Source organism: Callithrix jacchus, chromosome 9 (genome assembly GCF_049354715.1).
Source record: "Callithrix jacchus isolate 240 chromosome 9, calJac240_pri, whole genome shotgun sequence".
In the NCBI taxonomy this organism is placed as follows: Eukaryota; Metazoa; Chordata; class Mammalia; order Primates; family Cebidae; genus Callithrix; species Callithrix jacchus.
In genome coordinates, this window is record NC_133510.1 from 69414700 (window position 1) to 69441685 (window position 26986).

At 45.2% G+C, this 26986-nt stretch overlaps 1 protein-coding gene across 4 annotated transcripts in view; it reads left to right on the forward strand.

The window, feature by feature from the left end:
* Positions 1 to 1181: 1181 nt before the first annotated feature.
* Positions 1182 to 26986, forward strand: part of CERS5 (ceramide synthase 5) — a 41269-nt gene continuing 15464 nt past the window's right edge. For all 4 annotated transcript variants that reach the window (XM_009003767.4, XM_002752447.5, XM_078336689.1 and 1 more), the window contains exon 1: positions 1182 to 1401. In XM_009003767.4, the coding sequence (XP_009002015.4) occupies positions 1205 to 1401 (197 nt within the window). In that variant the 5' untranslated portion in view covers positions 1182 to 1204. The remainder of the gene's footprint in view (positions 1402 to 26986) is intronic.

Sequence of the window (26986 nt, forward strand, 5' to 3'; positions counted from 1 at the left end):
GCAGATTCAGAGAGACCCAGTATATCCATGTGGTGGAAGATTTATGGACAGCAAAAGGAAGTGAGGTACAGACACAACCGGATTGGTTACAGGTCGGCGTCTGTCTTTTTGTTTGTTTGTTTGTTTTAGATGGAGTCTTGCTCTGCCGCCCAGGCTGGAGTGGCTCGATCTCGGCTCACTGCAACCTCTGCCTCCCAGGTTCAAGCAATTCTGCCTCATCCTTCCGAGTAGCTGGGATTACAGGCATACACCACCACACCCGGCTAATTTTTGTATTTTTAATAGAGACGGGGTTTCATCATGTTGGCCAGGCTGGTCTCGAACTCCTGACCTCAGGTGATTTGCCCTCCTTGGCCTCCCAAAATTCTGGGATTACAAGGGTGAGCCACTGCGCCCGGCCTGCTTTTACGTATATTTTCTTTTGAGTGCCTTCCTTTTCACGTTGTTTTTCTTCCATTTCCTTTTCCCCAAGAGAAGAATAAAAGGATTTTTATAAATTGTTAAGTTCATTGTTTCTGAGGAAAAGTGACTAACTTGTAAGGGATGAAGCAGTGAAAGTAGGCTGAGGTCATGGGGCACGAAGGGAAGAAAAGGTTGGGAGCAAAAAGAATTCTGGTGGTGGAGAGTAGTGGGTGGGACCAGCTGAGATAACAGAGAAGCCTTGACCTGAGAGATCTATCTGGCCTCCGAGAGGGGAGACAGAAGTACTGCCTGAGTGCGAGCGAGAACGGATTTGATTCTGACAGGCTGAGAAAGGAGAACCTCAACGGTAAAGGAGCTAGGCCTGAAATAAGGGGTGTGGCCATGGCTGGATGGAAGAGTTCGGGAGGAGGAGAAGCGTGGCCGTGACCAGTAGCAAAAGAGGGCGGAGCCAGGGCCGCTTGAAGGCGGGGCGGGGAAGGGACAGGGCGTGGTCCTAGGGCGTGGCGGGACGAGTCAGAGTCTCGGGAAGGGGCGTGGCCCCCGGACGCGGTCCCCGGGCTACGGTTAGGGAAGTGGGCGTGGAGGAGAGATGGGCTGTGAAGAGGCCCGGCCCTGCAAGGGAGGCGGGCGGATCCGCGGCGATGACCAGAAGGGTCATCGGAAGGGGGTGGCCGTCGGCCGGGCCCCGCCCTGGGGCCGCCTCTCCGCGGGCTCCGTTGGCTGTGGCGGCAGCTGACGCTTGTGGCTGCGCTGGCGGCAGTGGCTTCGGGGTGGGCGTAAGATGGCGACAGCAGCGGCGGGAGCCCTAAGCTTGCTGTGGGGCTGGCTGTGGAGCGAGCGCTTCTGGCTACCCCAGAACGTGAGCTGGGCTGACTTGGAGGGGCCGGCGGACGGCTACGGCTACCCGCGCGGCCAGCATATACTCTCAGTGTTTCCGCTGGCGGCGGGCATCTTCTTCGTGAGGCTGCTCTTCGAGAGGTGAGAGCCCGCGAGCGAGCGGCGCAGCGGACCGGGCGCGGGCCGGGGGCGCCCTGCTATAGGAAGGGCCGAGGGCCGGAAGCAGAACCGCCTGCAGGGAAAGCCTGGAACCAGGGGCTGGGGAAGCTTGGGCCGCGGCGGGTGATGCTAGGCGCATGGGCGAGATAGTCGCGGAGCCTGGGAGAAGGAGTTTGGGGCAAATGAAAGAGTGGGGGTCTAGGAGAACGCTGTGCCCTTAAATGTTAGATCCAGAGTTGGCTTGGAAGGGGTGTCTTATAAGCCTCCTCTCAACCTCCAAGGATCCTGCAGATGAGGAAACAGGTTCAGTGTGAGCTCGGGCAGAGGCCCCGAAGAGAGGGACAGGAAGGAGCCAGGAGAACCAGAGCTAGCTGTGGCCATGGAGCCGAGGGGTCAACGCAAGGGCCAGACGTTCCAAGAGAAAGGAATGGATTCATCAGACTCTAAGATTTGTTAGGACATCTGAGTTTCTGAGAATTGAGGGCAACAGGATTAGTTTGGCCATAAGAGTTGGTTTGGTGTGTCAGTTCATGCACGTTTGTTGGTAGGAGGGTAGAAATCTGGTTGAGATAGGGTGTGGTGAACGCTGAGGCTTCCAAAGTATGAAAAGATGTCAGATTAGTTGCAGAAGAGGCCCTGGGGCCTAAAATGGAAGGAGTGTTGGAAGGGATGGAGAGCCGTAGGGCTTATCAGAGAACAGCTATATTGAGCCAGCTTCTTCCCTTTTTTTTTTTTTTTTTGAGACAGAGTTTTGCTCTGTTGTCCAGGCTGGAGTGCAGTGGTGTGATCGCGGCTCACTGCACCCTCCGCCTCCCCGTTCAAGCGATTTTCATGCCTCAGCCTCCCCAGTAGCTTGGATTATAGGTGTGCGCCACACGCCCGGCTAATTTTTGTATTTTTAGTAGAGAAGGGGTTTTGCCATGTCGTCCAGGCTGGTCTGGAACTCCTGACCTCAAGTAATCCAACCGTCTCTGCCTCCCAAAGTGCCGGGATAACAGGTGAAAGCCACCGCGCCCGGCCTTGAGCCAGCGTCTAAATGAGTTTAGCAGAATTGCGATATAATTTGTTCAGCCGTGTGATTTCACCTTTAAGTGAATGGATCATATCTGTTTGTCCAAGATAAAGATATTCACTGAGGCTTTGGTGTGTGATATTATTATAATGTGAGTTTACAGCTGTGGGTGACTTTGATCAAGTCTACTCAGACTCCAGGAAAGGAGACATCTTTCTGCCATAGGTCTCAGGTAATGAGGGTGGTTCTTGGACATCTGTTTATTTTGCCTTTATCCAAGCATAAATGATTGCAATGCAGGAAGGCCCTTTCTAGGATGGGAATATGTTGCAGGTGAAATAATCCGTTAATTTCTAAACGATAGCATCTGTTTGGGATTGCTTCTTTGATTTGTCTATTTTTGACTCAAATCTTTCAAAATATTGTGTTCTATTTAGCTAGTCACGCATCCATTTATTCATAGCATTTGTGTATCATCATCAAAATGCTCCGCCAGATGTTCAAGTGCAAAAATAAAGATGCTTAAGTGAAGCAAATGAAACCCAAAGATCTAAATGGCTTTCCTGGGACCTCAGGAACTTGGAATAGCAAGGTTTTTCGTTTCTTTGGTTTGTTTTTTGTTTTGAGACAGAGTCATACTTTGTCACCCAGGCTGGAGTGCAGTGGTGCAATCTTGGCTCACTGCAGCCTCCACCTCCCAGGTTCAAGCAGTTCTCTGCCTCAGCCTCCCCAGGAACTGGGATTACAGGCACTGACCACCACGCCCAGCTCATTTTTGTATTTTTAGTAGAGATGGGGTTTCACCATGTTGGCCAGGCTGGTCTTGAACTCCTGACCTCGTGATCCACCTGCCTCGGCCTCCTAAAGTGCTGGGATTACAGGCGTGAGCCACCACGCCCGGCCTTTTTTGTTTAAGTGTAGTCATTGTATTTAGTCTTCCTGGAGTGGAGGCACAAGCTGCTTGTCTTTCTTTGGAATAAACTAGATCCAAGTATTCTCTTCCTTAGTCTCTGTATTTGAGGAGAAAGGCAATGTAATGACTAAAAAGGAAAATATACAAGTTAGGACAAAATTTTTTTTTCAAAGGTGATTGTCATAGAAAAAGATCTCTGCTTTTCATATAAATGTGTGCCAATATGGGAATTTCCCCATGTTAGTGGTAAGAAGAAATAGCTGTTGCTTATGAACACCCACTTTATATCAACTTAGGTATCTCTTCAGATTCCAAAGTGTTCTCTCAGATGGCTGAAGACATATATCCCCTGGCAGAGCTGATGGAAGGGATCCTTCACCTGTGGGAATTCTATCTGAATGTTTCTATGGTGCTCCAGTGTCAGGGGAGTACAGGTGGATGGGAATACTGAGCTGAAAGCATTGTGGTATGATATTTCTTGGCTAGTAAGGACAGGCACCTTGTTTGTCTCATGTTTGCTCTTAGGAAAGTTTAACCCTAGAAGCACTCTTGCTATTTTGTTTCTCTTAAGACCCATTACCTCAGTAATAGAATTCCCCGCTAAATTGCCAATTCCTCTTCTTACTGTTCTGGTCTTCCATAAAGGAAATAGAGCCACTGCATTCTTTTGTTGTTTTTTAGACAGGATCTCGGTGTCAGTCTCACTCAGGTTGGAGTGCAGTGGTGCAAAGCTCGCTCTAGCCTCGACCTCCTTGGTTCAAGCAATCCTCCTGCCTCAGCCTCTCAAGTAGCTGGGAACATAGGTGCTCACCACTATGCTGAGCTAATTTTAAAGAAAAATTGGGGGGACAGGGCGTGGTGGCTCACGCCTGTAATCCCAGCACATTGGCGGCTGAGGTGGACAGATCACTTGAGGCCAGGAGTTTGAGACCAGCCTGGGCAACATGGTGAAACCCTATCTCTACTAAAAATACAAAAATTAGCTGGGTATGGTGGTACATGCCTGTAATCCCAGCTACTCAGGAGACTGAGGCATGAGAATCGCTTGAACTGGAGAGGTGGAGGTTGCAGTGAGCCAAGATTGCACTGTTGCACTCCAGCCTGGGCAACAGTGGAAAACTGTCTCAAAAAAAAAAAAATTAATAGAGGCTGGGCATGGTGGCTCATGCCTGTAATCCCAGCACTTTGGGAGGCCAAGGAGGGCAGATCACTTGAGCCTAGGAGTTTGAGACCAGCCTTGGCAACATGGTGAAACCTTGTCTCTAAAAAAAAATTTTTTAATTAGCTGGGTGTGGTGGTGCACACCTGTAGCCCCATCTACTCAGGAGGCTGAGGTGGGAGGATTGCTTGAGCCCAGAAGGTTGAGACTGCAGTGAGCCATGATCACACCACTGCACTTCAGCCTGGGTGACAGAGTGAGACCCTATCTCAAAAATATGAATAAAATAAAATAAATTTTTATAGAGAACAGGTCTCACAATGTTGCCCAGGCTAATCCGAAACTCCTGGCCTCAAGCAATTCTCATGCCTCAGCTTCCCAAAGTTTTGGAATTACTGGCATGAGCCACTGCCCTGGCCTAGATGGAGCCACTTGTAGAATGCAACAGAAGGCATATCAAAATAGCGGGGCCTGGCCTTGCATGGTGGCTCATGACTGTAATCCCAGCACTTTGGGAGCCTGAGGCAGGTGGATCACTTGAGGTCAGGAGTTTGAGACCAGCCTGGCCAACACCATGAAACTTCATCTCTACTAAAAATACAAAAATTAGCCCAGTGTAGTGGCAGGTGCCTGTAATCCCAGCTACTCGGGAGGCTGAGGCAGTAGAATGGCTTGAACCCAGAAGGTGGAGGTTGCAGTGAGCTGAGATCACACTACTGTACTCCAGCCTGAGCGACAGAGTGACACTCCAATAAATATATATATATATATATATATGCCTAGGGCCAGGTGCGGTGGCTCAGGACTGTAATACCAGTACTTCGGGAGGCCAAGGGGAGTGGATCATGAAGTAAGGAATTCAAGACCAGCCTAGTCAAGATGGTGAAACCTCGTCTCTACTAAAACTACAAAAATTAGCTGGGTATGGTGGCAGGTGCCTGTAATTTCAGCTACTTGGGAGGCTGAGGCAGGAGAATCGCTTGAACCTGGGTGGCAGAGGTTGCAGTGAGCGAAGATTGTGGCACTGCACTCCAGCCGGCGCACAGAATGAGACTCCTTCTCTAAATAAATAAATAAATATTGGGGCCTGACATGGTGGTTCACATCCATAATCCCAACACTGTGGGAGGCCAAGGTGAGAGAATTGCTTGAGGCCAGGAGTTTGAGAACAGCTTGCGCAACACAGCAAGACCCTGGTTGTACAAAAAATAAAAATGTTAGCCAGATGTCGTAGCATGCATCTGTAGTCCCAGCTACTCAAGAGGCTGAGGCAGGAAGATGGCAGGAGCCCAGGAGTTCTAGACTGCAATGAGCTATGATAGTGCCAGTGTACTCCAGCCTGGGCAAAGGAGTGAGACCCTGTCTCTTAAAGAGAGCTGGGCATGGTGGCTCATGCCTGTAATCCCAGGACTTTGGGAGGCTGAGGTGGGCGGATCACCCGAGGTCAGGAGTTCGAGACCAACCTGGCCAACGTGGTGAAGCCCTGTCTTGATTAAAAATATAGAAATTAGCTGGGCATAGTAGCATGTGCCTGTAATCCCAGCTTCTTGAGAGGCTAAGGCAGGAGAATCACCTGAACCCAGGAGGCAGAGGTTGCAGTGAGCCGAGATCATGCCACTGTACTCCACCCTGGGCGAAGAGCGAGACTCTTGTCACAGAAAAGAAAAAAGAGAGAGAGAGAGAGACATATATTCGGATGATTAGTCATCTTTCCTACATTTTCTCTTTTCTTTTTCAGAGCCCAGCATCCTTCCAACATTTTCTCATTCTCGAATCCTATTTAGTTTGTAGAAGCGATTCATGTAGTATTCAGACTGTTAAAAGCTAGAACTCCAACCTCCTTTTACCAGCAGTAACTAAGGCTTAGAAACATCCTCCAGCTTTTCAGAGGTTGCAGTACATAACTGGTAATTTTCCCCAGCCCAGTGCTCTTTCACTGTATGATATGGCCATCAATCTTTTCCTATTCCTTAAACACCCTTTCAAGTGTTAAGATTTTTACCTCAGCCAGGTGCGGTGGCTCAAGCCTGTAATCCCAGCACTTTGGGAGGCTGAGGCGGGTGGATCACGAGGTCAAGAGATCGAGACTGTCCTGGTCAACATGGTGAAACCCCGTCTCTACTAAAAATACAAAAAAAATTAGCTGGGCATGGTGGCATGTGCCTGTAATCCCAGCTACTCAGGAGGCTGAGGCAGGAGAATTACCTGAAGCCAGGAGGCAGAGGTTTCGGTGAGCCGAGATCGCGCCTTGCACTCCAGCCTGGGTAACAAGAGCGAAACTCTGTCTCAAAAAAAAATTTAACCTCCAGTTCTAGTATTCTAGGATTTGAAGAACAAATTCATTTCCTGTAACATACTTTACATACATTAAAAAAAGAAAAAAGGCTTGGTGTGGTGGCTCACGCCTGTAATCCCAGCACTTTGGGAGTCCAAGGTGGGCGGATCATGAGGTCAGGAGTTCGAGACCAGCCTGGCCAATATGGTGAAACCCCATCTCTACTAAAAATACAAAAATTAACTGGGCGTGATGGTGCGCACCTGTAGTCCCAGTCACTCAGGAGGCTGAGGCAGGAGAATCACTTGAACCCACGAGCAGAGGTTGCAGTGAGCCGAGATCGCGCCACCACACTCCAGCCTGGGTGACAGAGTGAAACCCCATCTCAAAAAAAAGAAAAGAAAAGAAAACAAATCAGATGGGCACAGTGGCTCATACCTGTTTGGGAGGCCAAGGTGGGTGGATTACCTAAGGTCAGGAGTTCGAGACCAGCCTGGCCAACATGGTGAAACCCCATCTCTACTAAAAATACAAAAATTAACTGGGCGTGATGGTGCGCACCTGTAGTCCCAGTTACTCAGGAGGCTGAGGCAGGAGAATCACTTGAACCCACGAGCAGAGGTTGCAGTGAGCCGAGATCGCGCCACCACACTCCAGCCTGGGTGACAGAGTGAAACCCTATCTCAAAAAAAAAGAAAAGAAAAGAAAACAAATCAGATGGGTACAGTGGCTCATACCTGTTTGGGAGGCCAAAGTGGGTGGATTACCTAAGGTCAGGAGTTTGAGACCAGCCTGGCCAACATGGTGAAACCCCATCTCTACTAAAAATACAAAAAATTAGCCAGATGTGGTGGCACATGCCTGTAGTCCCAGCTGCTCGGGAGGCTGAGGCAGGAGATTCGCCTGAACCTGGGACTTGGAGGTTGCAGTGAGCTGAGATGTGTCACTGCACTCCAGCTTGGGCAACAGAGTGAGACTCCATCTCAAAAAAAAAAAAAAAGAAGAAGAAGAAATCTGTACTCATCCTATCCTTAGTTATTTAATATTATCCTTTTGACTTGAACTTTGCTTTTTTTTTTCTGCCCCTTCCCCTGCCTGCCCCCGCCCCACCTCATTACCGTTTTCCCCACTTCTGCTGTCTAGATGGAGGAAAAACTTTGTTCCTCTTCCTTACTGGCCTGCTGCCCTCCTCCCAGATTCGTGCCATGTCACAGTACTGTGGCCCAATGCTAGTAGGTCCTTCAGACAAGGAGAGAGGCTTTGGGAAGAATGGCCATAGCTGCTGACTAGTTTGTAAGGGAGACAGCCCATTCCATACATCCCTAGAGGTATTCTGTTGGGTGTTACTGAATTGTAATCACAGAATTAAATGAAGTTTGCAGATCCAGCAGAGCAAGATTGGGAAAGGCCACATGGCCCTGCCCTTATCTAAGAACTCACCTCTTAATACATTCCAGATTGTCAGCAGCCTCCTTTGTCCCTACCTGGCTCTGGGAGAACTTTCCCCAGCCCTTTCTGCACAGTGTGTGTTGATGCTCCCAGGTGGTTTGATACTGTTAGGACTGAGATCAGGTTCCTGACTTAGGCCTGGAGACAATATATTCGTCACTGAGAAGAAGCGTGTCACAAATGTTTGCTGTATGCACTTCCTCATTCAGAAAACTAGGGTCTCCTAAATAGGTAAAGAAGAGATCCAGAGGAAATAGCAAATGAAAGCTGTACCTTCGTTAGAGTGGGAATGGGAGATCTAACTATTTTGACATCCTCCCCAGAGGTATTTTTAGGAAAATAAAGGCTGCCTTCTAAAGAATCTACTGAGTTTTGACCTCTTTGTACTTGAATCCTTATTATATCTTTAGGGAAGTTAATCGAGGTGTCTCTGTAAAAGGAGCTAACCATAAGCCTTACTGACTAAAAAAAGCCAAAAACAATAACAAAGAATAATTATCTGAATTATCTAGAACTGTGCTATCCAGTACAGTAGCCACTAGCTACATGTACATGGCTTTTAGGGATTTCACATGTGACTAGTCAGAATTGAGATTATTATATCTGTAAAATATACACTGAATTTCAAAGATTTAGTACCGAAAAAAAAAATGAAGGTAAGCTAGCTAATTTTTTTTTTTTTTTTGAAACAGAGTCTCACTCCCTCACCCAGACCTGGAGTGCAGTGGTGCAATCTTGGCTCACCACAACCTCCATCTCCCAGGTTCAAGCTATCCTCCCACCTCAGCCTCCCAAGTAGCTGGGACTACAGGCACATGACACCATACCTAGCTAATTTTTGTATTTTTTGTAGAGATGGGTGTTTTTAGTTTGCCATGTTGGCCAGAATGGTCTTGAACGCCTGACCTCAGGTGATCCACCCACCTCAGCCTCCCAAGGTGTTGGGATTACAGGCATGAGCTACCACGCCTGGCCTCCATTTTTAATTTATTACATATTAACAGTATTTTGGACATATCAAGTTAAAATACATTATCAACATTAATTTCACTTGTTTCTTTTTCTTTTAAAATGTGGATATTAGAAAATTTTAAATTACAGGCTGAGCTCGGTGGCTCATGCCTGTAATCCCAACACTTTGGGAGGCTGAGGTAGGCAGATCACCTGAGGTACGGAGCTAGATACCAGCCTGGACAACATGGTGAAACCTGATCTCTAATAAAAATATAAAAATTAGCTGGGTGTGGTGGTGGGTGCCTGTAATCTCAGCTACCTGGGAGGCTGAGGCAGGAGAATTGCTTGAACCCAGGAGGTGGAGGTTGCAGTGAGCCAAGATCGTACCACTGCACTCCAGCATGACCAACATGGTGAAACCCTGTCTTAAAAAAAAAAAAAAGGGCCGGTTGTGGTGGCTCAAGCCTGTAATCCCAGCACTTTGGGAGGCCGAGGCGGGTGGATCACGAGGTCAAGAGATCGAGACCATCCTGGTCAACATGGTAAAACCCTGTCTCTATTAAAACTACAAAAAAATTAGCTGGGTGTGGTGGTGCGTGCCTGTAATCCTAGCTACTTGGGAGGCCAAGGCAGAATAGCCTGAACCCAGGAGGCAGAGGTTGCGATGAACCGAGGTCACGCCATTGCACTCCAGCCTGGGTAACGAGCGAAACTCCGTCTCAAAAAAAATAAAAAGAAAAATTTAAATTACATATGTGGGCCAGGCACAGTGGCTCATGCCTGTAATCCCAGCTCTTTTGGAGGCTGAGGCGGGCAGATCACAAGGTCAGGAGATTGAGACCATCCTGGCTAACATGCTGAAACCCCAACTTTACTAAAAATACAAAAAATTAGCCTGGCATGGTGGCACGTGCCTATAGTCCCAGCTACTCGGGAGGCTGAGGCAGGAGAATTGCTTGAACCCAGGAGGTGGAGGTTGCAGTGAGCCGAGATCACACCACTGAACTCCAGCCTGGGTGACAGAACAAGACTCCATCTCAAAAAAAAAAAAAAAAAAATTACATATGTGACTCACATTATATTTCTGTTGGACAGTGCTGATGACAGTAATTCAGACAATAATAATTAGAAGAGAATTTTAATGTAAATTCACATTTGATTTAGTTTTTAGGATCAAACAATGATACAAAGGTATTGGATGTTCCTTTAAACAATGAATCTTTCTAAGAAATTTTGGTAAAAATAAGATTTTAAAATGTAAATTATTTCCTGAAATATTCAAATGACTGGTTATATTCTGTTTTGAGTAATCTTTGATTGACAGTTGCTTCTAGCCAAGCATTGCTCTATATTTTTGCCTTTTTACATATGTCTTCTCAGTTAATGATAAACAAGTTTGTCAAGTAGGTAAATGTCCATGCAGAGCTGCACAGCCCTGATAAGGCAATGAGAATAATCACACTCTTACTATATCTCTTCTGTAAAATACAGGATTTCTTATAAGAATATTCCTGGTAGTTTTTAGTTTTTGGGTATTGTAAACATTAGTAAGCAGTCTCAATTACAAGCATCAAGTGTCTCACACTAAATCAGAGTGTTGTGGTTGTGTTTAGGGAAATCTCCAGTCATAGACTGAAACTGGTTAACTTGAATATCTACTGATTCCCCAGAAATCAATGATCTCCTACACTTGATAAACACCGAGCTGATAGATTACCTGATGACCCAGGAGGATAAGGCTGAGTTTTAATTTCATCCTTGCAGGTGGCACATTTCCTTGAAACACTTTGCCTCTTAGTTGAGAATTAAGTTTTCACTCATTAGTTCATCTGTTCATTCTTCAACATTCATTTACTGAAAGCTTAGGATATGTCATATCAAACTGTATGTGATAGTTTTAAAAGTCAGACAAGATAAATGTAAAAATAAATAAATAAAAACGTATCAAATTATGTGCCAAGGTTGAAAAGGTGAATAAACCATGATCTCTATCCTGGGAGAGAGCAAGAAAATCAGTGGTTATCACTTGTGTATATTTGTGTTTCTGCTTTAAGCAAATGCATTAAGTTGTATAATTATTCATCCATTGAAAAAAGATAAATATGTTTAATGAAAGGAATGAGGGGTTTATCCTACCACTTTGGCATGAATTCACTTTAGTGACCTTTCAGTACAACTTATCTAGTACATTAGAATGATTGGATTTACAAAAAGATACAATCTACATGCATTCCTTAAAAACATCTATTATAGTAGTTTTGGTTTTTTGGAGGGTGGGGGTCATGGTCTTGCTCTGTCACCCAGGCTGGAGTGCAGTGGCACAATCTGGTATCACTGCAGTCATTGCAACTTCCACCTCCCGGGGTCAAGCCGTCTTGCCACCTCAGGCTCCCAAGAAGCTGGGACTACAAGCATGTGCCACTGTGCCGAGCTAATTTTGTAGTTTTTGTAGGGATAGGATTTTGCTATGTTTCCTAGGCTGGTCTCAAACTCCTGAGCTGAAGTGATCCTTCCATCTCGGCCTCCCAAACTGCTGGGATTACAGGAGTGAGCCACCATGCCTGGCCTACAGTAGATTCTTTTAGATAGTCTAGATTCTTTTAGATTCTGACTAGATAGTCTCAATTATTATTTCAGGTTTGATCATTTTTTTCTGGACAGTTTCTTTTTTCCTTATCTAATATTCTCCATAGTATGTCCATAATGAAGTCAAGGAACTAGATGAAGTGAATAATGTCAGTTGTCAGGTCACAGTTGGAATTTGAAGAGAGAACCATTTCAGAGATTTTGAATGAGCTGCCCTATTCTTTGGAGATGACCTTCAGATTGGACTCTTTATGGACGTGTCTCCCGCACGAAACTGTAGGTATCTAATGCAGTGCTTTGTACATGCATATTAGCTATTCAGTAAGTGTTTATTGAATGAATGATTCTGAAACCTACTTCTGCTTGAGATGTTGTGACTCTAGTACACTAATTCCTTTCCTTGTTTTTTTTCTTTCCCTTCCTAAGTGATGGAGTCTTGCTGTATTAATGTTTCAGTTAGGGTTCTCTAGAGGGACAGAACTAATAGGACATATATGTATATATAAAGGGGAATTTATTAAGTATTAACTCATACTATCACAAGGTCCCACAATAGGCCATCTGTAAGCTGAGAAGCAAGGAAAGCCAGTCTGGTACCAAAACTGAAGAACCTGGAGTCCAGTGTTCTAGGGCAGGAAGGGTCCAGCATGAGAGAAATATGTAGGTAGGGAGGGTAGGCCAGTCTAGTCTTTTCACGTTTTTCTGCCTGCGTGACGTGCTGGCAGCTGATTAGATGGTGCCCACCGAGATTAAGGGTAACTCTGCCTTTCCCAGACCACTGACTCAAATGTTCACTCCTTTGGCAGCATCCTCACAGACACAGAATCAATGCTTTGCATCCTTCAATCAATCGACACTCAGTATCAACCATCCCAAGTCCACCCCTTGTCAACTTGAACCCATACACATCTCCTTAGATGATACATGATCTTCAAATAGAGAGGATAATAAGGTCATAATTATGCCTAACATAACTATCCTTCATACAACCAGAAACACACCAATCCCCAACCCAAATACTGTTACATAAAGTTAACAATACTTAAATGTTGATATGAAGTCAATAAATCTTATGTCAATGATAAGGGAAAAGGGAAATAAAATGATATTTTCTTCGTACAAGTGTATACATGCACAAACATGTTTTTAACAAAAGATGGAGGAAAAATACTCCTAACAATTACAGTCCTCATTGCTACAGCTGGTCATGTGGTGGTTGCTGATATTGATGACTGCCTTCTACTACTACTCATTCTGTATTCTCTTTGCCTTCAGCAAGCAACTCAGCAGCTTGTGGTTTTTTTCCTGGAGTGACCCAAACCTTCATTCCTGAAGGATCTGGGCCATTTGTAGTCCTGTCTGGATTGCGCTGTTGTAGTTTCCCACTGACCTTAATCACAGGGTGTGGTAACACTAAGAGATGCCCTAATGGATCTCCTGTATTCCACGTACACTCTTCCTTACCTTCACTGTGGAGTAGTAACCTGATTTCCTTTTGATAGACTGGGTCAGTCACCCCAACCAACACTGTAACTCCCTTCTTAGCCCGTTGACTTAAAGGTAGGAGGAGCCCAAAGTGTCCAGATGGCAATCTTAACTTCCAGTTTAATAGAATTGTTGTGTCTCCTGGTAGCAGTGTTCCTCCCTCTGGAACTAAGACATCTAGGCCCAACAGAACATAATGTCACAGGAACAGGAAGCAAAAATTTTGCTAGTGGATCACTAGGGGTGACAGTGATGGTAAATAGTGCCACTTCCATTTCCACCTTGATTCCTGGACCCACGAACCTTGGCTATGGGAGAAACAGTCCCATATATCAGACACTGATTCAGAGCATACACAGCCTTCTGGAGAACTTTGCCCCGGCCCTGCAAAGTATTATCACCTAGTTGGTGTTGTAATTGTGACTTCAAAAGGCCATTCCACTGTTCTGTCAATCCAGCTGCTTCAGGATGATGGGAACATGGTAAGACCAGTGAATCCCATGAGCATGAGCCCACTGCCACACTTCTTTGGCTGCAAAGTGAGTGCCTTGGTCAGAGACAATGCTGTTGGATGGATAAGGCATTTTATGGCATTTATGGATGGATAAGACATGATGATGGATAAGGCATTTTATGAGTCCACAAATCGTAGTCTTGGCAGAAGCATTGCATGCAGAATAGGCAAACCCATATCTGCAGTAAGTGTCTATTTCAGTGAGGACAAACCTTTGCCCTTTCCATAATAAAAGAGGTCCAGTATAATCAACCTGCCACCAGATAGCTGGTGGATTGCCCCAAGGAAGGGTGCCATATCAAGGGCTCAGTGTTGGGCTCTGCTGCTGGCAAATTGGGCACTCAGCAGTGGCTGTAGCCAGGTCAGCCTTGATGAATGGCAGTCCGTGTTGCTGCGCTCATGCACAACCTCCATTCTTGCCACCATGGCCACTTTGTTCATGGGCCCATTGGGCGATGACATGGGTGGCTGGGGAAAGAGGTTGAGTGGTGTCCACAGAATGGGTCATTTTATCCACTTGATTATTAAAATCCTCCTCTGCTGAGGTCACCTGTTGGTGAGCACTCACATGGGATACAAATATCTTCACAGCTTTTGACCACTCAGAGAGGTCCATCCATATATCTCTTCCCCAAATTTCTTTGTCACCAATTTTCCAATCATGCTTCTTCCAAGTCCTTGACCATCCAGCCAAACCATTGGCTACAGAATCACACATCTGGCCATTTCTCCTTTCATGCAAAGTATACAACCAAGTGCACTGCTCAAAGTTCTGCCGACTGGGAAGATTTCCCTTCACCACTGTCCTTCAGGGATGTCCTAGAAAGGGGCTGTTGTGCTGCAGCTGTCCACTTTCCGGTGGTGCCTGCATATCATGCAGAACCATCTGGAACCAGGGCCTAGTATTCTCTTCTTCTGTCAGCTGATCATAGGGAACTCCCCATAAGGCCATCAGTGCAGGGTTGGGGGTGAGAAGGCAGGGTGGCAGGAGTGGAGACCATGGGCATTTGAGCCACTTTCTCATGTAACTTGTGCCTTCAGGACCTGCTTGAGCCCGATCACATATATACCACTTCCATTTGATAATGGGCTGCTGCTGTGCATGATCCACTTTATGGCTAGCTGGGTCAAAAAGCACCCAGTTCAAGCTGGGCACGGTGGCTCATGCCTGTAATCCCAGCACTTTGGGAGGCTGAGGCAGGCGGATCACCTGAGGTCAGGAGTTCGAGACCAGCCTGGCCAACGTGGTGAAACCCCATCTCTACTAAAAACACAAAAATTAGCTGGGCATGGTGGCGGGTGCCTATAATCCCAGCTACTTGGGAGGCTGAGGTAGGAGAATTGGTTGAACCTGGGAGGCAGAGGTTGCAGTGAGCCAAGATTGGGCCACTGCACTCCAGCCTGGGCGACAGAGCAAGATTCCATCTCAAAAAGCACCCAGTTCATGATAGGCAGTTTAGGTCTCATGGTGACTTGATGACTTATAGTCAAACTCAGTTTCCACCAAAGCCCAGTAACAGGCCAAGCTTTCAAGAGGAGAGTAGTTATTTGCAGAAGATGGCAGGGCTTTGCTCCAAAATCCTAGAGGCTCTGCTGTGATTCATCTGTGAAGGCCTGCTCCAGACAGCATCCCTATCTGCTGCTGACACCTCAAGCATCATTGGATGTGCTGTATCATATGGCCCAGGTGGCAAAGCAGCTTGCGTAACAGGCTGGACCTGTTGCAGAGCCTGTTCTGGACCCCACTCCTAGTCCCAAAAATCTCTATCAGTTAGGGTTCTCTAGAGGAATAGAACTAATAGGATAGATATATAAAGGAAAGTTCATTAAGTATTAACTCACATGATCACAGCGTCCCACAATAGTTTATTTGCAAGCTGAGGAGCAAGGAGAGCCAGTCTGAGTCCCAAAACTGAAGAACTTGGAATCTGATGTTTGAGGACAGGAAGGATCCAGCACGGCAGAAAGATATAGGCTGGGAAGGTAGGCCAGTCTAGTTTTTCTGCCTGCTTTATATTCTTTTTTGTTTTTTTTTTTTTTGAGATGGAGTTTCTCTCTTGTTACCCAGACTGGAGTGCAATGGCACGATCTTGACTCATTGCAACTTCTGCCCGCCTCCTGGGTTCAAGCAGTTCTCCTGCCTCAGCCTCCCGAGTAGCTGGGATTACAGGCGCACCACCATGCCCAGCTAATTTTTTGTATTTTTAGTAGAGACAGGGCTTCACCATGTTGACCAGGATGGTCTTGATCTCTTGACCTCCTGATCTACCCGCCTCAGCCTCCCAAAGTGCTGGGATTATAGGCGTGAGCCACCGCGCCCAGCCTGCCTGCTTTATATTCTAGCGGCACTGGCAGCTGATTAGATGGTGTCTACACAGATTAAGGGCAGGTCTGCCTTTCCCAGACCACTAACTCAAGTGTTAATCTCCTTTGGCAGCACCCTCACAGACACACACAGGATCAGTACTTTGCATCCTTCAATCCAATGAAGTTGACACTCAGTATTAACCATCACAGTTACCCAGGCTGGAATGCAGTGGCCATTCACAGGCCTGACGTCACTACAGCCTTGACCTCCTATCCTCAATCAGTCCACCCCCCCGCCCATTGGCCTCCATGGTAGCTGGAACTACAGGCCCAGCTACATAATTTACTTCTTGACTCCTGAAATTCCTATGCTGTATAGCAGTGGGTTCTCAAATCTTTTGCTCTCAGGACTCCATATTTTTAAAAATTATTGAAGACTCCAAAGAGCTTTTGTTTATATGGGTTATATCTATCAATATTTTCTCTATTAAAAACTAAAACTGATAAATTTTTAAAATATGTACTAAATCTCACTCTGTCATCCAGGCTGGAGTGCGATGGCATGATCGTGGCTCACTACAGCCTCCACTTCCTGGGCCCAAAGGATCTTCCCACCTCAGCCTCCCCAGTAGCTGAAACCACATGCACATAACCATACCTGGCCAGTTTTTTATATATATATATATTTATATATATATTTATTTTTTGAAACGGAGTTTCACTGTTTTTACCCAGACTGGAGTACAATGGCACAATCTCGGCTCACCGCAACCTCCGCCTTCTGGGTTCAAGCAATTCTCCTGCTTCAGCCTCCCGAGTAGCTGGGACTACAGGTGCACACCACCGTGCCCAGCTAATTTTTTTGTATTTTTAGTAGAAACGGGGTTTCACCTTGTTGACCAGGATGGTCTCGATCTCTTGACCTCGTGATCTACCCACCTCGGCCTCCCAAAGTGCTGGGATTATAGGCGTGAGCCACTGTGCCTGGCCTATATATATATATATTTTTTAAGTAATTATTTATATATTTTTTGAGATGGAATGTCGTTCTGTTGCCCAGGCTGGAGTGCAGTGGTGCGATCTTGGCTCACTGCAACCTCTACCGCCTGGGTTCAAGCTGTTCTCCTGCCTCGGCCTCCTGAGCAGCTGAGACTACAGGCGCATGTCACCATGCCCAGCTAAGTTTTGTATTTTTAATAGAGACGGAGTTTTACCATATTGGTCAGGCTGGTCTCAAACTCCTGACCTCAGGTGATCCACCTGCCTCAGCCTCCCAAAGTGCTGGGATTACAGGCTTGAGTCACCTTGCCCAGCCACAATTAAAAATAATTGTTATATTTTTTGTACAGGCAAGATTTCACCATGTTGCTCAGGCTGGGCCAATTTTTTTTTCTTTTTTTATGGCCCTCAAAGGAAACTGCAAAGATTACTTAAGCACAGACCATGCAAGAATGTTGGGTTCGGTGGTATAGGTATCTTGAAAAGTGCAGTACCTTGTACACAGGGAATCCTATTCTTTAAGAATTTACTCAGAAAAATGCATTGTGACTGTTTGTTCTCAGGGATTGTTTTTCAGTTTTACTAAGGACCCTAAGGAGCTTTTGTTTATGTGGGTAATGTATACCCATCAACTTTACCGTATTTGAAATTAAATTGAGAGATTTAAGAAATGCTGACCAGATTGACTCATGCCTGTAATCCCAGCCCTTTGGGAGGCCAAGGTTGGCAGATCACCTGAGCTCAGGAGTTCAAGACCAGCCTGGCCAACACAGTGAAACGCCATCTCTACTAAAAATACAAAAATTAGCCAGGCATGGTGGCAACACCTATAGTCCCAGCTACTTGGGCGGCTGAGGCAGGAGAATCACTTGAACCTGGGAGGCAGAGGTTGCAGTGAGCTGAGATAGCACCATTGCACTCTAGTTTGGGTGACAGAGCAAAACTCTGTCTCAAAAAAAAAAAAAAGAAATTTAAGAAATACTTACTAATTCATTAAAAATAACAATAGGCCTGGTGCAGGTGGTTCACACCTGTAATCCCAGCACTTAGGTAGGCAGAGACAGGAGGATAGCTTGAGCTCAGGAGTTCAAGACCTGTGTGGGCAACATAGCAAAACCTCGTTCTCCACAAAAAGGGAGAAAATAGGCAAAAAAATTTAATATCTATTTACATGTTAAGTAAGCTTTTTGAAAACTATCATTTTCCAGGGCCAGGAACAGTAACTCACGCCTGCAATTCCACCCTTTTGGGAGGCTGAGGCAGGTGGATCACGAGGTCAAGAGCTCAATGCCATCCTGGCCAACATGGCGAAATCCCATCTCTACTAAAAAATACGAAAATTAGCTGGGCATGCTGGTGCGCACCTGTAGTCTCATATACTTTAGAGGCTGAGGCAGGAGAATCGCTTGAACTAGGGAGGCAGAGGTTGCAGTGAGCCGAGATCATGCCAGCCTGTGCTCCAGCCTGGCGACAGAACCAAGACTCCGTATCAAAAAGAAAAAAAAATTATTTTCCAAAATAAAAAACAGAAGAACGGCATTGATTTTATAGTTTTGCAAATCTCTTTAATGTCTGGCTTAATAGAAGACAGCTGGATTCTCCTAGCAGCTTCTGCATTCAATCTCTTGTAATACATTTTTTTGATTGAAGTATATGAAGAAAAGATGGCCTAGGCTGGGCGTGGTGGCTCACGCCTGTAATCCAAGCACTTTGGAGGCCAAGGGGGGCAGATCATCTGAGGTCAGGAGTTCAAGACCAGCCTGACCAACACGGTGAAACCCCGTCTTAAAAAAAAAAGAAAAAAGAAAAGAAAAGATGGCCTCACATAGCTTTGTCATTGAAAAGCAGGAAGTATTTTAATAGGCCTTTCAAATAATTTGATAATTATCTTTGATACTACACCAAAACACATGTACCAGTTTCTTAAACGTTGATTGCTAGGTAGAATCTGAAGCCATATTAATGAGCTTTTGATTTTATTATGTTAAGATCCATTGTTCTATGTTACATTTTGTTTTGTTATTGTTGTTGTTGTTTTGAGGTGGAGTTTTACTCTTGTTGCCCAGGCTGGAGCGCAACAGCGCGATCTCAGCTCACTGCAACCCCCACCTCCTGGGTTCAACTGACTCTCCTGCCTCAGTGTCCCAAGTTGCTGGGATTACAGGCATGCAACACCACACTTGGTTAATTTTGTATTTTTAGTAGAGACGGGATTTCACCATGTTGGCCAGGCTGGTCTCAAACCCCTGACCTCAGGTGATCCACCTGCCAGCCTCCTAAAGTGCTGGGATTATAGGCTTGAGCCACCATGCCCAGCCTATATTACAATTTTGAATGGATATCATACATCCATCATTTGGAAAATACTGGTTCACTCAGTTATACAAATGTCCCACATGTCAGTATGTTATACAATATTTAAAAATCACGCCTGTAATCCCATCACTTTGGGAGGCCAAGGTGGGCAGATCACAAGGTCAGAAGATCGAGACCAACCTGGCCAACATGGGCTCTACTAAAAATACAAAATTTTACTCTACTAGTCCATCTCTACTAAAAATACAAAAATTAGCTGGGCATGGTGGCACACACCTATAGTCCCAGCTACTCAGGATGCTGAGGCAGGAGAATCGCTTGAACTTGGGAGGTGGAGGTTACAGTGAGCCGAGATTGCACCACTGCACTCCAGTCTGGGCAACAGAGTGAGACTCCATCTTATTTACTTTTTTTTTTTTTTTTCCTTGGAGACAGTCTTGCTCTTGTTACCCAGGCTGGAGTGCAATGGTGCAATCTTGGCTCACCACAACCTCCACCTCCCAGGTTCAAGCAATTCTCCTGCCTTGGCCTTCCAAGTAGCTGGGATTACAGGTGTGTGCCACCACACCCGGCCAGACAGATGAAAGTTTTCTAAACATTCTAAGTTTTACTTCGAAGCTTGAATTTTATCATTGGCAACAGTGCTTTTTGTGAAATGATGGGCTCATTTCATTTATTATTATTATTATTCCTATTTTGAGACGGAGTCTTGCCCTGTCGCCAGGCTGGAGTGTAGTGGTGCGATCTCAGCTCACTACAACCTCCACCTGTTGGGTTCAAACAATTCTCCTGCCTCAGCCTCCTGAGTAGCTGAGATTACAGATGCCCACCACCACACCTGACTAATATTTGTATTTTTAGTAGAGACAGCGTTTCACCATGTTGGCCAGGCTGGTCTCTAACTCCTGACCTCAGGTGATACTCCCACCTCCCAAAGTGCTGGGATTACAGGCATGACCCACCGTACCCGGCCTCATTTATTTTTGAGAAAGTGTTTGCTAAATACTCGGGGTTGAGTAACATTAGTTTGTCAGTCCTTTCAGGTAAAAATGGTATTCTATGGAAAAAGTGACTTAGTTTATTCAGCTCACAATAATTATACAAATGCTTTTCCTTAAGAGCCATATACTTTGGTTTGCATCAGATGTGCTTTATGAGTACATTCATTTTGTCATGGAATAAATAGAGACAGGGTTTCACCATGTTAGCCAGGCTAGTCTCGCTCTCCTGGCCTCAAGTGATCCGCTCACCTCAGGCTCCCAAAGTGCTGGGATTACAGGCATGAGCCACTGTGCCCAATCACAGAATGCTTTTTAAAAATATATTCAAGGGTCGAGATTTAATAAAAGTAATAATTTATAGTGCTTCATTGAGTGCTTCATTCTTTTTTCTTGAGACGAAGTTTCACTCTTGTTGCCCAGACTGGAGTGCAATGGCGTGATCTCGGCTCACTGCAATCTCCACCTCCCGGGTTCAACTGATTCTCCTGCCTCAGCCTCCCCATTAGCTGGGATTACAGGCATGCACCACCGTGCCCGGCTCATTTTGTATTTTTAGTAGAGACAGCGTTTCTCCATGTTGGTCAGGATGGTCTTGAACTCCCGACCTCAGGTGATCTGCCTGCCTCTGCCTCCAAAGTGCTGGGATTACAGGCGTGAGCCACCGCACCCAGCCCATCAAGGACATTTTTTTTTTTTTTTTTTTTGGTGCCATGACTCGGATCAAGGACATTCTTAAGCAAAACTGACATGTTTAAAAAAATGGAGAAGATGCAGCTCTGCAGTATAGTAACTACTAATGATTTGGTGCCACTACCTTGATTTGGGCTAAAGTATGATAACGTTTTACCTACCATTAATTTACACAATCACTGCAAATGTCAACATAGTGAAAAAGGCAAATAATAATATTGTTATGAAAATAGTTTTGTTTATAGTATGTCAGGAATCCTCTGAAGACCATACTTTGAGACCCTCTACTGTAACTGAAAGAGGTTACTGAGGGTGAGCGTGTAGAGTCCGAAGACAGCCTCTAAGTGAACCCTGAGGAAACACCATGTTATAGGAAAAGGCAGAGGAAAAATAAACTGCAAAGAAGATAGAGAAATGACAGTCATACGTTATTTGATAATATTAATAGTTGGTTTAGGCTGTGCACGGTGGCTCATGCCTGTAATCCCAGCACTTTGGGTGGCTGAGGCAGGTGAATCACTTGAGGCCAGGAGTTTGAGACCAGCCTGGCCAGCATGGTGAAACCCCATCTCCACTAAAAATAGAAAATTTAGCCAGATGTGGTGGCTGGTGCTTGTAATTCCAGCTGCTCGGGAGGCTGAGGCAGAAGAACTGCTTGAACCTGGGAGGCAGAGGTTGCAGCAAGCCAAGATAACACCACTGTACTCCAGCCTGGGTGACAGAGGGAGACTCTGTCCCAAAAAAAAAAAAAAAAAAAGTGGGTGTTTAATATTCTAAGTGCTAAGCATTGAATCCTCATTAGTAAGGTTATGAGGTAGATAGGCACCAATGTTATCCTCATTTTACAGATGAGAGAACTGAAGCACAAAGTAACTTGTCCAAGGTGACTCAACTAGCAATGCTTACCAGGCAGTCTAGTTCCACTGCCAAAGAGGTAGAGGGAGAAGAATAGGAAGAATATGGCAGTGAGGAAGAGAAAAGGGCATTTCAAGAAGGTTAGTCGTTAATTTATTTGGTTGGTGCAAAAGTAATTAGGGCTTTTGCCATTAAAAGTAATGGCAATTACTTTTGCACCAGCCTAATAAAATGCTGCTGAAAGGTCAGGTAAGATAACAGACTGAAAAGCATCCATTTGTTTTCACAATAATGAGATCATTGACAACTTTGGCAAGAACAGCTTCAGTGGAGTGTAGGGACAGAAGCCAGAGGAGAGAAGGAGAGTTGAGGAATGAATGGGAGTTTAGTTGCTAAGGACAGGGAGGGCTGTTTTAAGATGTGAAAAACTTGAGCAGGTTGAAGGTCTGATGAGAAGAAACAAGTTGAGAGTGAGGCTGAAGATAATAGTAAAAAGGAGGGATAAGTAGAATGAAATTTCTGATCATGAAGAGAGTGGGTCTAAAGCACAGGGAGATTGTTTTACATGTGATTAGTTTAGATTGAGTGATTCTGATGCTGAAGTTGAGGCCATTCCCTTTTCTTCTTAGCCTAAATTCTTCAGGGTCTTGGCTATTTCTACTTCTTTCCTCCTATATGGCTCACGCCTATAATCCCAGCACTTTGGGAGGCCGAGGCGGGTGGATCACGAGGTCAAGAGATCAAGACCATCCTGGTCAACAAGGTGAAACTCCATCTCTACTAAAAATACAAAAAAATTAGCTGGGCATGGTGATGTGCGCCTGTAATCCCAGCTACTCGGGAGGCTGAGGCAGAATTGCTTGAACCCAGGAGGCAGAGGTTGCGGTGAGCCGAGATCGTGCCATTGCACTCCAGTCTGGGTAACAACAGTGAATCTCCGTCTCAAAAAAAAAAAAAAAAAAAATTCACTTCTTTAATTCACTGCTCTTTTAGAGTCCCTGTTTTACTGGAATTTCTTTGGTAAAGGTTACTACAGATCTCTAAATTGCCAAATTTAGTAGATACTGAAGTCCTTGTCTTGGTCTCTCCCTTATTTGATACAACCCCACCTCTGACCTTCCTATCCCCTAAATTCACCTTTTATGCTGATGTTTTCCAGGGTTCTGACCTCAGTTCTCTTTTAAGTTTATATTCCTTTCGTATGCAATCACAACCACCCTCACAAATTTAGCTACCACTTATATCCTCATTCATTTGTATTCTTCTTTCTCTCTCTATATATCATACCCAAGCCCCTTTTCCAAGTGAATTTTCACCCTAGACAGTTCCATTTCAGTGTCCCATGGATACTTCAGATTCGGCATACACAAAACTTAACTCATCTTTCACTCCAAAGCTTTATTTTATTTCATTATTTTATGTTTTGGAGATGGCATCTCACTCTGTCACCCAGGCTGGAGTGTAGTGGCGCAATCAGGGCTCACTGCAGCCTCCACTTCCTAGGCTCAAACAGTCCTCCTGCTTCAGCCTCCCTAGTAGCTGGGACCACAGGCACATGCTACCACACCCAGCTAATTTTTTGTAGAGATTGGTTCTCACCATGTCGTCCAGGCTGGTTTTAAACTCCTGTTCTTTTTACATATCTACTTTGGCACTTTATATTTTTCCAGAAATTGATCTAAGCTGGTGCTTCTCAATCTGGTCATATTGCTGCAAACATAAAAAATTTGTGGCTGGGTGTGCTGGCTCACACCTGTAATCCCAGCACTTTGGGAGGCTGAAGCGGGTGGATCACTTGAAGTCAGACCAGCCTGGCCAACATGGTGAAACCCCGTCTCTACTAAAATACAAAAATTAGCTGGCATGGTGGTGCATGCCTGTAGTCCAAGCTACTTCTTGGGAGGCTGAGGCGCAAGAATCACTTGAACCCAGGAGGTGGAGGTTAGAGTAAGCCAGGATCACGCTACCACACTTCATTTCAGCCCAGGCATCAGAGCAAGCCTCTGTCTCTAAATAAATAAATAACATTTGCGTTATACAGTAAGGTATATGAGGCCAGAGGCTATAGACTAAAAGTTTCTGGCTATCTGAAGGCCCCATGGACCACAGTGAGAGCTAAGATGAATATCTCAGCATAAGTACAGCCCATTTGTGTTACTTACCACAATATATTAGTTGAGAAGCTTAATCTAGACTTTGGATTTATTTGTGTATAATTCATATTCATCAGTGGTGTAATGAATCACAAAGGAAGCGTTATTAGTACAGCTCCTGTCTTTGGCATGAAAAAGTGAAAGCAATAGGTAATTTTATCCTAATTAACCCAGGCTTAGGTCAACTGTTGCTGTGTATCTGGATAGCAGGAAAAGGGCAGAGTGAAATGATCTCTATAAAGTAGGACAAATCTAATACTGTCAGGATGGTTCACTAGACTCATGTTCCTGGAGTTAACAGGTGGAAAGTAGTAGCTTATTTTTATGGACCACTAAATGCCTACTTACTAAGATCTGCCAGCAAAGGAAAATCTTGTCTGACAAATTATTTTAAAAAGTGAATTGATCCTGCAGACAACAGAAAGTCACACTAAAAGTTTGATTTCTCAGTGTCATTTAGCACAGCAGTTTTCAAACTATGATCTCAGGACTCCTTTACAATCTTAGAAATGTTCAAGGATCCCAAAGAGGTTTTGTTTATGTGGATAGTTACTTGTCAATGCCTACTGTTTTAGAAGAAAAATGAGGACACTGTCCATGTTTTCTACATGTATTTACACATGTATAAAATGTCTGCATATATATGTATATAGGTATCTATATGTGTATGTGTGTGTGTGTATGTGTGCGCATGTTTATTTATTTTTTTGAGATGAAGTCTCACTCTGTTACCCAAACTGGAGTGCAGTAGTGCAGTCTTGCTCACTGCAGCCTCCGCTTCCCAGGTTCAAGCAATTCTCCTGCATCAGCCTCTGGAGTTGCTGGGAATACAGGTGTGTGCCACACACCTGGCTAATTTTTTGTTGCTGTATTTTTAGTAGAGATGGGGTTTTGCTATGTTGGCCATGCTGGTTTCAAATTCCTGACCTCAAGTGATCCGCCTGCCTCAGCCTCCCAAAGTGCTGGGATTATAGGCGTGAGCCACTGGCACAGCCTATTTATTTATTTATTGAGACAGAGTCTGCTCTGTTGCCCAGGCTGGGGTGCAGTGGTAAGATCACAGCTCACTGAAACCTCTGCCTCCTGGGTTCAAGAGATCCTCCCACCTCAGCCTCCCAAGTAGCTGGGACTATAGGCGTGTGCCACCATGCCCCGCTAATTTTTGTATTTTTTGGTAGAGGATGGGGTTTCACCATGTTGGCCAGCCTGGTCTTGAACTCCTAAGCTCAAGCAGTCTGCCCACCTCATACTCCCAAAGTGCTGGGATTACAGGCATGAGCCACCTCGCCTAGCCTATTTATTTTTGAGATAGGATTTGGCTCTGTCACACAGGCTGAAGTGTAGTGGTGCAATCACAGCCCACTGCAGCCTTGACTTTCCAGGCTCAAGCGATCCTCTCACCTCAACCTCCCAAGTAGCTGGGACCACAGGCATGAACTACCACACCAAACAGTGTTTCACCATGTTTCCCAGGCTGGTTTCAAACTCCTGGACTCAAGTGATCCATCTGCCTCAGCCTCCCAAAGTGCTAGGATAACAGGCATTAGCCACTGTGCCCAGCCCATATCTATTAATTTATTTAAAAATCACAGTGGCCTGGGAAACATGGAGAAACCCTGTCTCTACAAAAAAAAATTTAAAAATTAGCCAGGCATGGCCAGCATCTGTGGTCCCACCTTCAAACCTCCGTGACCTAATGGGGGTGGACCCCTTACTGCACATGGCCCCTGCCTTCATGAGAACGGGCCCCTTGCTGTGCACTGTCTACCTCCCAAGGTTTGAAGGTGGGCCGTGCGCAGTGAAGAGGGTGCAGTGTGCAATACTTCTATCTGTGGGCAAACTACTTCTAAGAAGATTTATAGGAGGATGCTTTAAGTCACATAGCAGTGACAGATCTGATTACCACCACCTTCTGGCAGCTTCCAATGGGTTTTATGGGAAGATGCTTTTCAAGCAGCACAGTATCAAGAGCTGATAAAGTTCAGTCACCAAGGTGGGTTGCCATTCTGAGGGCAGCCTTCCACAAGAACTGAAACAAGGTCCTACAACTCCTTTATCAGGAGGAGTGGCTCTTGCCCCAAGCCTGCCATACAGCGGGTATCATTATGATACTAAAAGCTGCCAACTGGGCCATGGGTTCTTGTCCTGGTATAACTGTTTTTCCCTTAAATCATGCTCTGCACTGTGTCTGCTCTAGACATTCCTCTGATTATAAGCTGCTTATTCCTTAATTCATGCTCTGTACTGTGTCCACTCCAGGCATTCCTCCGATTATGAACCAAGATATAATTATAGGTATATATGTAGGGAAATATTCTTTAGGCACTCATAGTATCAACTATTATATGATTTTATATATAGGGAATTATACAGAGGGATTCTTCAAGCCCTATTTCTATAAACTAATATATGATTATGTAAAGGATTATATAAAAGGAAATAGCTGAGTAGTAACACTATAAAGTGAGATATTCCTCAAGCTCTAACTGTGCCAGGGTTCTGCTTAGCTCTCATTCCTCGGTGCCTATATGGGGGTGTTACCTACAGGTCTCGAATTCCTGTGACCTTGTGATCTACCCGCCTCGGCCTCCCAAAGTGCTGGGATCATAGGTGTGAGCCACCGAGCCCGGCCAAGAGTAGCATTTTAACATTTTTTAAAATATCTGGCAGCTGAAGTGTCATGTCAGTATCTGCATTCAGTCTGTTGTAATATGTCATGTAACCTGTGGAAGTTCCACTGTACTCTCATGAGAGAATGAGAGAGAAGAGATTTTTATAAATTTATAGAATTATTATGAAGACAGTTTTGACCTTGACCTACTGAAAGGGTCTCTGGATCCCCCAGGGATCTAAACCACACTTTGGAAAGTGCTGATCTAGCAGAAAGGATGAATGCCAA